Below are 14,196 nucleotides of genomic sequence, written 5' to 3'. Positions count from 1 at the left end.
CACTTGGTTGCTTTTTCACTTGTTTGCTAGCCCTGTTATGTTGTTAGCATATTGATTCAGGCTGTGGCACACACTCTCTGACATCATTCAAATACCTTCTCACCTCAATCATGTGATACAGCGCAGGCCGTCCGTCTTTTAGTCTCGATAGGAGAAAACAATGAGATTTCTATCTGTAATACTATTACCTGCCGTAATAAGGTTAGAACTGCCTGGGTTTACCTTAGTAAGGCAGCGGAAAACTTTATTAGGTTTAAGACCTTTTGCTTTTCTACTTTTTCAGCTGCGGCTAATACATACAAGACGTTGAGCCCTGGAGAGAAAAAGGTATCAGCTCGGTTAAAAAAAAAAAAAAGTTCGAGATGGCCCCTCATCTCACTTCTTCTCCTGCAACAAACAAAGTGTTATCTTTCAGGACGTGGAACCTTTCTTATTTTTTTTTTTACGTGTTGACGGGAGTAGTTTCAGTGTGGCACTGTGCGCCTGATTACAGGGGGAGTCTTAATCAGGTGGTGCAGCCTGCTCGGGGCCCCTGGGGCCAAGAGTGTGCTACATCCTGTCAGACTGCACAGAGAAACAATCAATCATCAGAACGGCTCCAAGACAGAGGAGAGAGAGAGAGGGCAGGAAGATAGGAGCGATGGAAGAAGAAGGGAAAGAGAGAACATGATGAGGGGAGAGGGGAAAAAGAGACAGTGCCCTTGTGGAGACTAACATGGAGTTATAAAGAACGCCTATGAAAATCCAATGAGTCTAGTTAGACTAGAAGCCACCCTGTGATGTAAAAGTGCAGTGTGGAAGCCAAGGCCGCGTCAAAGCTCATAACAACTGATGTCTAACATTTTCATTGCACCCCCTGTCTCTCTAACCTTCACTTACATGTTTGTTTCACTGTCCTGGCAAAGCGTCATCGTCAATGTCACGTTGTAAAAGTGATCACATTTTGGCCATGGTTTCAAACCACCTAACTGATAACCACAAATCCAGGAGGAGAGAGAATCAAAGAGAAAGAGGAACAGAGGGATTGAGGTGGGCTGAGATTTTACACTCTCCGGGCTCTGTCTGAAGGCTGTGTAATGATGCCGCTCTTTAAAGAACGTCTTAAATGAAAGGCCAGAACAATCCTCGGTGACAGGTGGGATTCTTTATCTAACAGAGAAGGAGAGACAGGACAGAGCCAACAAACACACACGCACAGCCTCACATTCTGGCTCTGCACATACATAAACTACAGCAGATACCACATAGGGGATTTCCTACTCTGTCCATGTGAAGCAGAGGAGTCGAGACAGACAAACAGCAGATCCCATAAAGGTGATTTATAGAATTTAAAAAGATGTGCATTCTTGGCACACCATAAAGGCTGTTAAGTGCTCTAAGGGAGGGCTGGACACAGATCCCACCAAAACCTTTTAATCTCCACTCGGGAAGAAAAAAAAAATCTTTTCAAAATGTTTGAAATATGGGAATGTGTGTGCATGTTTTTTTTGTGTGTTTAAGGGAGAGAGAAATGGACAGACAGAGAGAGTTCGAGCAAGCGAGAACACTTGTGTGATATGAAAAAGCCTGGAGTCCGGTCTACTGTTGTTCTTAGTCTGCCTCTCCTGGCAGGGCAAAAAGTGGAAAAATGTTTGGCTCACCTCTTGCCCCATCCCCCAGGAGAAGACATTCCCACCATCTAAAAAAAAAAAAGAAAAAAGAAAGAGAGAGAGAGAGAGAGAGAGAGAGGGAGGGAGAGCACAGTTAGACGACAGTCTGCAAACAATTCAAGAGGCAACAAATAGATGCTTTGGGTTAAAATAGAAGAGAAAAAAAAGAAGAGGGACAGAAGGGAAATGCGCAGCTGACAAAAGTGGCTCAAGCATCATACATCAAGCACTTGTTACCTCTCCCAGTGCTTGTGATTGCACATGACTGCAAACAAGTCAGTGATAAAAATCTGAAGAAAGATGAGACCGATCGGGCTGGCTTTAAAGATCATCAATCACGGCCCTGTAAGCTCAGATATTATTAGTTCAAGTAAAGCTGCACTCTTCCATTTTATGGACATCATAAAAGACTTTTGGGGGGGTTGAGGTGGAGTGGAGGAGATCCCCCAGTGTTTTAAATAGGACTGGGATGGATGTGTTTAGAAAAGCAGACCGGATGGATGGACAGCCCTAATGTAGTAGCTCTAAATGAATCACTCACGCTGAGACAGAGGATGTAGGATGAGAGTATTAGGCCCAAATGACAAAGTGTTAGAATATGCAAAGGTATAAGACTTTGTGGGTTTGTATGATGTTGTGTGTTTGACCTTTTTGCAGTTTAAATACAGTTTGAATGACGTTTTTGTCATTGTGTTTCTTCATTCATAGAACACTGGACGACTGGAAATTCTCTATAGGTGATGATGATAAACAATGTTCAAAATCAAGTGAATAGCAATCTGTTCCTGAGGTACAGATTACCTGGGGGTATAAATCAGTTAAAATCAGTCAGATACATGATGGACTCAACAGGTGTAAACGCTGTGTTCAGTTTTTATTGTTAAAGCGGACACTTTTATCATTCTCCTGACCTGAACTTTCTTTTTCCTCAGAAAGAAATCATTTTTATGGGAATGACAGTCTCGGTTGTGTTGGTGCAAACACTCTTGGGACACATTATAGAAACATGATAGCTGATTGGATCATGTTGACCTCCAACAAACTACAACAAATCTAATCTAGACTGAAAAAACCTTCAAGACAAGGTGCTAACATCAACAGGGTTCTGTGATAAAGAAAAAAATGAATAATTTCTCCTATGTGTTCATGTACTGCATATGTATACCTGCTTGCTGTATATTGGACATTTTGATAACTGCGCCGCTGCCTTCGTTGGCCAATGCACTCTTGAAATTTTGATTTTTAATATCCATTAGTTTTCGACTGGTTAAACAAAGGTTACATAAAAAACACAACAGTCAGAAACTGAAGACATTTCTTTTACAGATGTCAATGATATACTTAATTGAAAAGCCCTCATCTGCAATAAATGTCATTTATCATTCAGCTGTTAACATGGAATACTGTAAAGTTTAATACAAACCAGAACATGCCCAGCTAGTACTGTGGTCACATTGATCAACTTATTTCAGACTCTCTAACATGTTTTTCAATCCATACAACTACTGCCTGAGCTATGTCTGTGTTTTCTGTGTCCCTTTTTCCTCACAGGCTTTATTCTTTCTCTCTCTCCCTCTCTGGTTGCCAGTGAGGACATAAAGGCCAGTGTGAAGTCCATCACTGGCTGCTGAATAGATGCCCTTTGTGCCTCAGAACTTAATTCAAAGACAGAAAGGACCCCAGCCCTGCCATAGCACCTCAATGTGCTGCCTGATTTAAAAGAGCTTGCTTTGTCTGCCTGAAAGCCATCTTAGATAAAAAGAATGAAAAATGCGAAATCAAAAATCAAGAGGGTCGTAACTGTAAACAACACACTTCATATTGAAATTTTATTTTTTATTTTCATGCAAAGTTGTCAACAAAAAACTGGTGCTGAACTGGTCATGCAGTCACTAACGTCTGTATGGTTGTCAAGGAAACCTGACATGTTTTTTTTGTTTTTTTTACGGTTCCCATGACATTATCGAACATATAGGACCTATAAACCTCAATACATTACTTTTTTATTGTAGCCAAATAAAATGTGATTTGGTGTTACAGCCTGCTCGTCGTAATAAGATAATCTGGTGGGTTGGTTTTTAAAAAGGATACTTGTGTCACGATTGTGAACAACTTAGCTTTTCAAATGTCTTGCTTTGGCATTTTTTTGTAAAGAGATGCTTGCAGAGGGCACCAATAACACACCAACGCCTCTCTCTGTCTGTCCTTCTCCTCTGTCGGAGACCCTTGCCGGGCTTGTTAGGCTTGACACTGGCACCCTAGTGAACAAAAGAACTGCATGGCTTAGGGCTGCCCAGGAATTTCAGCGGGTTCACATTTCACATGCAGATGCGTGACCCCAGAGCCCTTTAGTGGGAAGGTGCGCTTTAACCTCACAGAGCAGCAAGAGGAGGGGAGAATGGGGGTAAGGGGCACCTTAAGGGGAAGATAGGAAGGGGGGAGGGGTGAAGAATTAGAACGACTGATTTTGCACTGCTCCCTTCTGCTCTTACAATATTATGTCTTTCTCAGTGTCTATCTTTTCCCTCTCTTTCCTAAAACACTGATGCACACTGTTAAACTCTGCTGATATACCTTACAGAATATTTTAAATGTCGATATTCTGGAAAGTTGTCACTGCCGTCTCCTTCATGAGTGATCTGTAGCGCGCCCCCTCTCTTCCCCCTACTCTGAAACACATGAAAGCATTAACTTTTAAAGTGCATACTTAAGATTTCTCCCCAAATAATTGAAAAAGCACAATGGGAGGGGTTATGTAAGGCAAAAGTACTGTGAGCTCTGCAAAAGAAACCAAAGCTACTGTCATCTGCTCTCTGTAGGCCCAGGCAGGCACAGTTTCAACTCAAGGGCTTCACACTTCTGTAAGTCGTTCTCCTTCCCTCGCTGCTCTTGCTAGCCTAACTCTCTCTGCACCGTTTGCCTCTCCCTCTCTCCTTTGCTCTCGATAGTGAAAACTTCAAAGACAACAAGATCTTCTGCAAAAGCATGAAACTCAAAGCTCCTTGTTTGTTCTGACCCTGAAGCCCCTCACTGCAACCCTCCACCTCCAACTTGTAAATTCTGCAAAATACATGAGCAGGAGAGACCAAATCCAGTATTGCTTTTTTCCCTCTGCCTGCAACCCTCATTCCTCCCTTTCCTTACTGTTGTGGTACTTTTGGAGAAAGCATTTCTAACACATGGCATTGCATCTACAATAATGACCTTACAAAACTGATTGAACTATTTGTTATGATGTTAACCTGTTTTCAAAGACCATTTCATTTTTCATTTTTTATCATCACCCATTTTGGTGCTTATTTCAGATACAGTTCCATTCTGCAGAGAAACTAATCTACATTCATCCAGAAGGCTTAATTGTTTATCTGTATAGTCTACACTGTGTGTGTGTGAGTGTGTTTAGCAGCTCTGCCCTCTAATAGTTGAGACATCTATAGCATTCAGAGCAAGGCCAGGGAGCAAGGGAGCAATCCATAGGCCTGCGTAGCCATGGCAACTAAACAAGGAATAGGCTAGATGTCAGGCGAGCATGGCTAAATTACCCATTAGAGAAAGCAGGAAGGGGAGAGAGGGAATACTGGTCAGGGCACAAGAGGCTAATGGGGAGATAAGATGGCCAACATATAGACTACACACACACACATACACACTGGCAAAACAGATAGGGGTTGTCATATAAAAGGTGCAAACTCACAGTGAAATAGAAAAATGCAATTAGATGTGTACAAAGTCCTCACAAATAAACTCATACAAACGCAATGTGTACATGCATTAAATTGCCACAAACAAATGCTGATATGCAAATCTTTACAACTACATGTGCACACACCCAGATGAAAAAGCACATGGGCAACAAACACGTTCATGCACACACACACACACACATACAAAGGACACAAAGAGAAGACAAAATGGTTTTAATAAAGACGCCCTCTTGGAGAGGTTGCTTGTGGATGTGAGAGAGACATTTTATAGGAATCCTCCTGTGAGATCCTCTGCTCAACCTCACATTTGTGAACGAGAGAGAGAGAGAGAGAGTGAGAGATGTTGTATTATTGCATGCTTCTTCATGCTAATCCTTGATGCATAGTCTTTGGGTCTCTTCTAATGAATAAAAAATAAAGAATGAATCAGTGTAAGTATCTGAACCACTGCAGAAATGAAAAGGTAAAAGGGGATTGGCCCTGTGGTTTATTCCCGCTGTGCACAGACATGCATGCACACACACACCTTCAGGAATCCAAACAAGCTCACACTCCAAGCATAATTTCCTGCGTGCGCACACACACGAGCGCACACACACACACGCACGCACGCACACAAACACACACAGCTTCATGCACACACTGACACACAACCCCTCCACACAGAGAGTCAGGCAGTCTTCTTCTGACTTTAATGCTGCATATTCATTTGCATGCGCCATAATTAGCGTCAGGCACACAGAGGCTGGTCCTGGGGGAGCTCTGTGATAACCGCTTCCCCTTCTATTAGGGCTCTCATTCCAAGAGTGTCAGACATTGCACATCTTCATTGTGGGGCCTGCAGCGCATCGGCTCAGAGGAACCTCTGCTGCTGTAGCTACCGCTGGAGCATGCAGTAGTAGAGGCGAGACAGTGGGGACAAGTGGGCTGAAGAAAAGGTGGAGGATGCCAGACTCGGTGGAGGGTGAGAGCTAAAGCAGACAAAAAGAGGACTGAAAGATACAAAAAGGAAAAAGACTGAGGTAATAAGTTTGGGAGACAAAGAGAAAGAGGGAAAGAGAGACAAAGAGAGGTAGAGCATGGCAAAAGCAGTTACACATTGTGCAGCAGACAGACAGAGAGACAGGCTGGACAGAGGTAATGAATGCAGTTATTAAATTGTTTCAGCTGCAAAGAGGTCTATTCTTATGCCATTATAAAGGGAACAATTTATCCCCACTGATCGGCCCTGTCTCCTTTCTCCTCGCTCACTTTGATCTGCCAGCATATTGCCTTGATGTGTCCTATTCAATAGCGAATCTGGGGCAATTTTAATGCTTTTGTACCTCGCCACCGCTCCACTTCTCCCTCCCTGTTTAAAAATAGCTGTTAATTATAAGTGCAGTTTAAATGTCTCTAGTGACCCAGAAATGCAGGTTGGAGTGAGAAGAAGGGATTGAGCATCTCCAAGTTTAAAAAAAGCGAGACACTATTTCTTTCCCTCTTTATCACGCTTTCTTCAATCTCTCCTTTCTCCTCTCGCCCCCCTTCCTACTTCTTTGTCTTCTCAATTCACCTCCCCTTCGATTCTGCTTCTCCATTCCTTTAGTGTTCCTCCACATTTCTTTTCTCCATCTCGCTCTCTGTTTCTCCTCTGTGGCGTTTCTTCAGCTCGGTGGGAGTGAGCAGGGCTGGAGGATAGGGGGTTCAGCTCTTTCTCTCCAACACCCGAGAGAACTGCAGTAAGACATCGGAGACCATGGCTGTGAAACCGCTTCAGTCTGCAGATTGTATGTGCGTCACACCGAGTCTTTGTATCTCTCTCCACAACTTCCTCTTCTTATGCAGCCGCAGGAGTGGGATGTTGAAAGGAAAGGCATGTGAAGGTGCGCTAGGTAGCGCAGTACGAGGCAGAAGCGCAGAGTATACCTGTGGGGAGGAGAAGGGGCTGTGCAGGGACCTGAGGTGTACACCTGGGGGGTGCAGTGTTATAAATAAAGCATTAGCCACTTGAAGGTAACAGAGATGTAAGGGGCTGTCTCTGCAGCTCTTTTTTCCACACTAACTCTTACCAATAGTTAACCCGCAGGCATGTACAAGTGCTCCTTTCATCGCTGAAGAGGTACATGTAACAGAACAAAAAAAAAAAATAACACAAAGAGGTAAACTATGAGACTCTTTTGTCAAAATCTCAAAACTTTTTTTTTTTAAAATGTGTCAGAGGTCAATGATAAACCACCATCACATCAGAAAATGCTGACACACCTGACTGACAGACTGATCCACCTTTTTGTAGTGACTTTGAGGAACTTTGTTAAATGAAGGAAATAAAGTTGAAAAAGTTAGAAGTTAACACTGCAAAGGGTCGGGTTTATGCTATCATTGGTAACTCACTAAACAGACCCGTCTTATGATAAATGTGATATGATGTATCCCATGACACTTATCTTCTCGATAACACGTTGCATGTTTGTCATACACTGAGGCCACAACTCCATTTAATTGAATAGAAATAAAGAAATGAATTAATCCAAAATATCCAGAATATTGTCGATGTTGAACTAACTTTCTTTACACCCACTGTCTACCTATGCTGTAAAACAACATCAATATATCACAAGACTAAAGGACATGCTTTATATATGTTACACTTTCAACCTCTTTGACAGCACCACTAAAACACCATATTATTTTTGATGACAGCCCCTTCAGTAACATCCAACTCAACACTGACCACCAGCTCCAACGGGATAAAAGGGAATTGATTTTAGAGTGCTTTAACCAATCACAGGGCCAGGATCAAGTTCATTATAATGAAACCTTGTAAATAAAACAATCATATAAACATATTGTTTTTTTCTTTATATAAAATGTATTTTAAAAGTATATTAAAAAATAAATACAGAATTTACATCTTATTCCATGTAATGTTGAGATTCATACTCACTTTATTAGTCACACAAATGCAGGTACAAACAAAAGCATAAAACTGATTAGCAACACTTGGGAAGAGAGTATGGGAATACTGAGGATATTGTGACTATTTTTCTAAGCCAATTAACTATTCTGCTCCCCACTAATACTCTTATCTCTTATGCTTTTCTTCCCATTCTCAAGGTACCCATGCCTAAACCCTTTCGTACACCGTGAATGCTCCAAAGCTGTGTATCATTTAACTGAAAAAAATGATAAGGTAATTTCCTCTCTTTTGTGTGAGTTGTTAATACAGAGAACACAAAAACACCTAAGGTGTCATTGCACTTAAAACTGTTTTATCTAACTTTCAGGCTGCACTAATGTTGCCTTGTTCATGAATGAAGCTATACCACAGATACTGTACATGCTGACCTCAGCACAATGTAACCTGCACTTTTTGCTCCGGGTTAAAATTAACATGACCTCTCTGTGTCAGCCAGCTGTGCAGTGGTATGAAATATGTCTCCATCAGTATCCATGGTCTGGCCTGAAATTGGAAATATGTACAGGAGATGACTTAGCAGTTCTGAAACCAGCTCTTGGTAAAGGTCCACTCACTCAAGGCACTTGATAGATAAATGAGAACAATGTAGTGGTTGGTCCGCGTGGCGTGGCGGCATTAATAGAACTCATAAAACAAAGTGTTAATGCTGTCCTTGGTGTGGGAGCCATGATAGTAAATAAAATGTTTTCTAGTGGCAGTGTGAGATGCATCTTTAAACACTGAAGTGGCCTTTTGACATCAGACAAGTGGCAGCTAGTGAAAGCTGCTCTTAAACTCTCCTCAAATCATTCAAAGTATCAAGGCTGCCAATGTAACACTAGCTGAGTATTAAAATTGTAAACCATGGATTTGAAATAAAGCATTTTGCCTGTTATTTATTACTCATATCAAATGAAGGCCAATTACAGTCAAACAAATGAAGACGTATTTGTTTTAAATAGTCAGTATGGTTATTCTTCAAGGGTTCATGTCAGTAAAAACATCTTTTAACATCAAGATGATCATTTTATTGTGTTTCAATCTCAAAAGCAAAGGTTAGAGCAAAATTACTAAATGTGAGAGCACATGGTGAAGTCATCAGTTCTGTAAAAAAAAAAAAAAAAAGGTTGTACTTTATTGTATTGTTCTGGATCCTCAAGTGAGCCAAATTGAAATTCAAAAATCCACTTCATACATATGAGAAGCAAGCTCTCTTTTCAGTCAGTGTTTCCTTAAAATGTCCAAGCCGGTGGAAAACCTTAAAGGGATACTTCACCCATTTGCTTGAAAGTTTTCTTCATGTGATGCAAAAAGCGTCATATTACATCACATGAAGAAAACTTCCAGGCAAAGAAAAACACATTTTTCTCGTCTCAGGGCAAAATGAGGGTTGGATTCACGACCATTCAACACTACTACCATGTTTCTAATGATACACAGCTTCATGTAAATGGGTGAAGTATCCCTTTAATTGATGGCAATGTCGTTGGAATTTAAACATCTAATGACCACAACATTAGAAAGTGTCAATTGATCAGAGAGATGCAGAAAACAATTAAAAAGAAAAAAACTGTGAAAATATGATCAGTAAAAATGACATTGTAGTGATGGGACTGAGAGATGAAGTTAATGACCTTGATAAGACTGGGGGCAGGCTCAGCCCGAGGAGAAGATGTGCAGTGTTGCTGTGATAGCGGTGTAGTAGTTCTTGAGAGAAACAGAGGCTGTGAAGCCTGCACTTCTTGGCTGTTGTTACATATTAGTGTTGTTGTTAGCCGGGGGTATCAAGGGTGAATGTTTGAGTGTTTTGTGTGTGTGTGAGTTTGCCTAGTTTGTGTTTACAGAGCGAGGTAAGAAGACATCCCGGTCGAGGCCTTGCATGGTGACAGAGGCTGATACCAATCTAATGAGATAAGGAACGTATGCAAATGAACCTGGCCACAGTTCACACTAATCAGCTTAACGGCCCGATAGATAACAGCTATCTGTAACATCGCTTGAACTCACACACACACACACACACACACACACACACACACACACACACACACACACACACACACACACACACACACGCGCGCACACACACAAACTTACATTGCCCGCCTGCACACACACAAACACACTCAATATACACACAGGCTGTTAGAAGTTAAAACAATCAGTGAGAGCATTTTTCATGCCATGAAGAAATACAGTTACAGACTAAAAGCCCCCCTCTAGATTCAGTGCAATATAGATCCTGAGTCACACAGATTTTCACATCAGTAAACTATAAAGAATCTATAAGAACAAATGTAAAAGATGTGGATACAACTAGGGACGAGAATAATAGGGTAGCTTATTGTATAATGCACAATACACTGACCATGATAACATCAGGATCAACGAATCAGAGAGAATCGCTGTCGTAAGACAATCAAATAACAATATATGACGATATCTGATACACGTTAATAAACAAAATGATCCTAAAAAGCTCATGTAGGATTACATATTTGCTGCTACCTCGTGTCACTTTCTCTTAATGCAAATGTTTTTAGATGAAACATTGCTCATATGTTTCAGTCGAGATAAAATCTACAGAATTGTAAAAACATCTTTGTGTAACAAAAGCTTTTTCAACAACAATTTAGTATGAAACAGACTCAACCAGGTAATTAATGTTAAACTATAATAGGTTATGCTATTATGCTATACATTAATGTACCACATATTTAAAGTCGGCTTTCATTTCTCCCTAACCTTTAAACTCTTGACATATGAGCACTGATGTAAGTCTTATACAGCACTGTTGTTGGTTGAACTTACGCGACAGCATTTCCCTCTCATGTCAATAAAATGTTCAGTGATAAGCACACAGCACTACATGCCCAGTAAAGTTCTCTTCCCAGATGAGTAAAACTTTGTTGTGCAACTTTTTGTTTTAAGAGTCTTTTGTAACCGGCAAGAACCTCTATTATCTGCTTTGTACTGATGTCTCACTTAACCTCGCTGTCTTCTTCCACTCTAATCCCAAAGTCAACTTTTTCTTCAGCCAATGCTGTTCCAAGCACCAGGGCGAGGAGTCATTAAGTATAAGAACAGACTTGGTTCAAATTGGCAGGGACATCTGTGGAGAGTGCCAAATCTTTTCAAATTGTAATATTAATATTTGCAGAGAGCACATTGATAACTGGATCACACAAGTCAGGAAGATGATATATTTTGTTTGACACCTTGCAAACACTGCCCAAGTTCAAGGCAAACAGGGGAATAGATCCTCATGTGTAAAGGCCATTGACTTCTTCCAGTCATGTTGTTGACAAGTAAAGGACCGAGGAATGCATGATCCAAAATAAGTGAAGGTAAAGAGGAAATGTTTGATGAGAGCCTAATGCCCATTCAGAATTAGAGGTGACCTGTACATGACTTCTTTCTTTATTTCATGTCCTTGTGGAGTTATCTCATTACTGTAAATCAATATCTAATTAATATAAATTGTAGATTTGGCTGATATCATGACGGTATTTTTTGGAAATAAAAAATCAGGCACACATGTTCTCCTGCTTTGTGATCCTTGGATTGCTTTTTGCTTTTAGTAGCTACTTGCTATTAAAATGCATTAAACAGTTTGTATGTTTTCAGTCCACATGCTTTCTCTACAAAATAGCAGCCGAGTGCACAACGTAAGGATGTAGTTTTAAAAGGTGTGTTGTCAGCAGACAGAGGGGAAATGTCATACTCCAGCTGTACTCCTCAACAAATCACTCAGCAGCTATCATTTTCTCAGGGAATCCAGGGCATCCTACATTGTCTGGCGGCAAAATGGTGACTACCAGCAAATACTGACCTTGGAATAACACAGCTGCCTTTCATACAGTCTGTCCAATGACCTTTGCTAAATGTGTATGTATGCACGTCAGAAATTCTTGCAACTCTGGCTATGTTGGATTTACAACTTTATTTTGTCCATGAAGACGCTTAATGTAGAGACTACTTATTTTTTAACGTTGCTTCCTGTAACAAAGGTACTATAGACTTATATATGAAATATGAAAATATGCTCAGGTATAGCGGTGCAGTGCGAGTATGTCTTACAAATCAAGTGGCTATGTCAACAGCTGCAATATAGCTATGAACCTATGAATTTTTAATATTTCAGCATCCCATATCTTCACACCTTTTCTTTCTTTCCCTCTCCTCCCTCCTTCTTTCGCATTTAATGTCTCTCTGCTTCTCCGATCTCTCTCTGACATTTACCACTAAGCCACCTATTTCAGTCGACCTATTCATAAGCAAAGCCGGGCCAAGACATCTTTATGGAAATCACTGCTCTGGGTGTGTTGATTTGCAAAGGGCATGGAAGCTGTTCAGGCTAGCTTCTCTCTCTCTCTCTCTCAAGTTAGAAAGGGAGCGATTGAGATAGAGAGACAGACACAGACTTCCATAAAGACATACTGTGACGTAGAGGAAGTGAAATAGAGAGCACCTTGCTATAACTATATTGGTTGGCTCCAGTGTGTTGGCGCCCCTCTTATCTGGCTAGAGTCCCACACAGCATTCATCTAATGAAAACCTGGCGGACTGGCCGGCTGGCTGTCTCATCAAGGCCCATTGCCAAAGGTTCCTCTCCCCTGCATCAAAGTCACTCTGCTTTAATGTAGCTTTTATCAATGGCCAAGTAAAGGGAAATAACTTCAGTGAATCTTTCAAATAAACCATGAAAAGCAATCTAAAACAGAGATGAAGGGAGAGGACTAGTAATTCTTTAGGGGCAGTCAAGTGCACTCATTGTGGTGAAATCACAGAAAGAATGTTTATTACACATGCATACATTTAACACACGTGTGCAGACGCAAACACAAGTGCTATTTTCCGCTTACATCCAGGGACACACAGACCTATACTGTACATAAAAATGCATATACTATGGCATACAGTACACATGGTACAAGTATGCAACACACTGTAGCCGTCACGCTTTGAAAAAAACCCCCAAGTGTCGCATTACAGTAGACTGCTAAAACTGTGTTGGCTGGTGATAGCTCGGAGACCAAAGCCAGACTACAGTAGCAGCCAGTTCCCCAGTGGATGACTGGGCTCTGAATATGAGCTCAGTCACTGTAACAAGCCTCACTTAGTCACTGGCTCTGTCAGAGGCTCTCTTTCCATACACCCTCTATGCAAACAGGCCACTTAAAAACACCATTATCAGGAGATTGCTCGAGCCTTAGCAAGCAGTTTTGAAGTGGTGTGTATGACAGAGGATGAGAGGACAAACACAGGTTAGATGAAAATGGAACAGGATGATAAAATTGGTTCGGGAGCTTTGAAAGGAGAGGTTGGCCAAGGAAAGTATCGATGGCGGCCCTGTAAAGTATATTTTTAAAGGCAAATGCTAATTACTTGTGTTGTAAAATATAAAATAACTAATATTTGTATAATTATTCTTCAGGTGTACTGAGAAGGGATATTCGGAACAATGGTTTGCTTTGGGATATTGTCTGATAGAAAAATACATTTGTTTTAAGTGTTTTCTTTTTTTGTAGAACAACTCTGAAATGTGTGATTTTAAAATGAACACTTTACCATGAATTAAAATTAATGGTTGATCAAGGACATCCAAGGCTGTAGAGGCTTCATGAGAGAAAAACTAATGACGAGTCACATGCTGACCCATAATGTCCCGTCTTCACTCCATTACCCCCTCCCATCCTGTTTCACCCTCCACTAGCGCACCTCCCATCCACCCATCTGTCTCTCATCCCTCTCTCTCACCCTCTTCCCCTTTCTCCCATTTCTCTCTCACCCATTTCCCATCTTTCTCTCATCTCTCTCTCCTCCAGCCTCTCATCACTTGTTCATAACTTCACAGCGGTCGTTAGGCAGAGTCACAATTTCCATCAAAGAGACCAGAAAGGGT

General features: G+C 41.1%; 1 protein-coding gene across 5 annotated transcripts in view; it reads right to left on the bottom strand.

Moving 5' to 3' along the window:
• LOC306826192 (uncharacterized protein) overlaps window positions 1-14,196 on the bottom strand; it is a 310,981-nt gene that overhangs the window by 17,158 nt on the left and 279,627 nt on the right. For all 5 annotated transcript variants that reach the window (XM_079347364.1, XM_079347363.1, XM_079347362.1 and 2 more), the window contains one exon: window positions 1,641-1,678. In XM_079347364.1, the coding sequence (XP_079203490.1) occupies window positions 1,641-1,678 (38 nt within the window). The remainder of the gene's footprint in view (window positions 1-1,640; window positions 1,679-14,196) is intronic.

Source organism: Symphodus melops, assembly GCF_947650265.1.
Source record: "Symphodus melops genome assembly, chromosome: 1".
Classification (NCBI taxonomy): Eukaryota; Metazoa; Chordata; class Actinopteri; order Labriformes; family Labridae; genus Symphodus; species Symphodus melops.
Note: the sequence above shows the minus strand (reverse complement) of the source record. Positions and strands in the feature narration are given on the sequence as shown.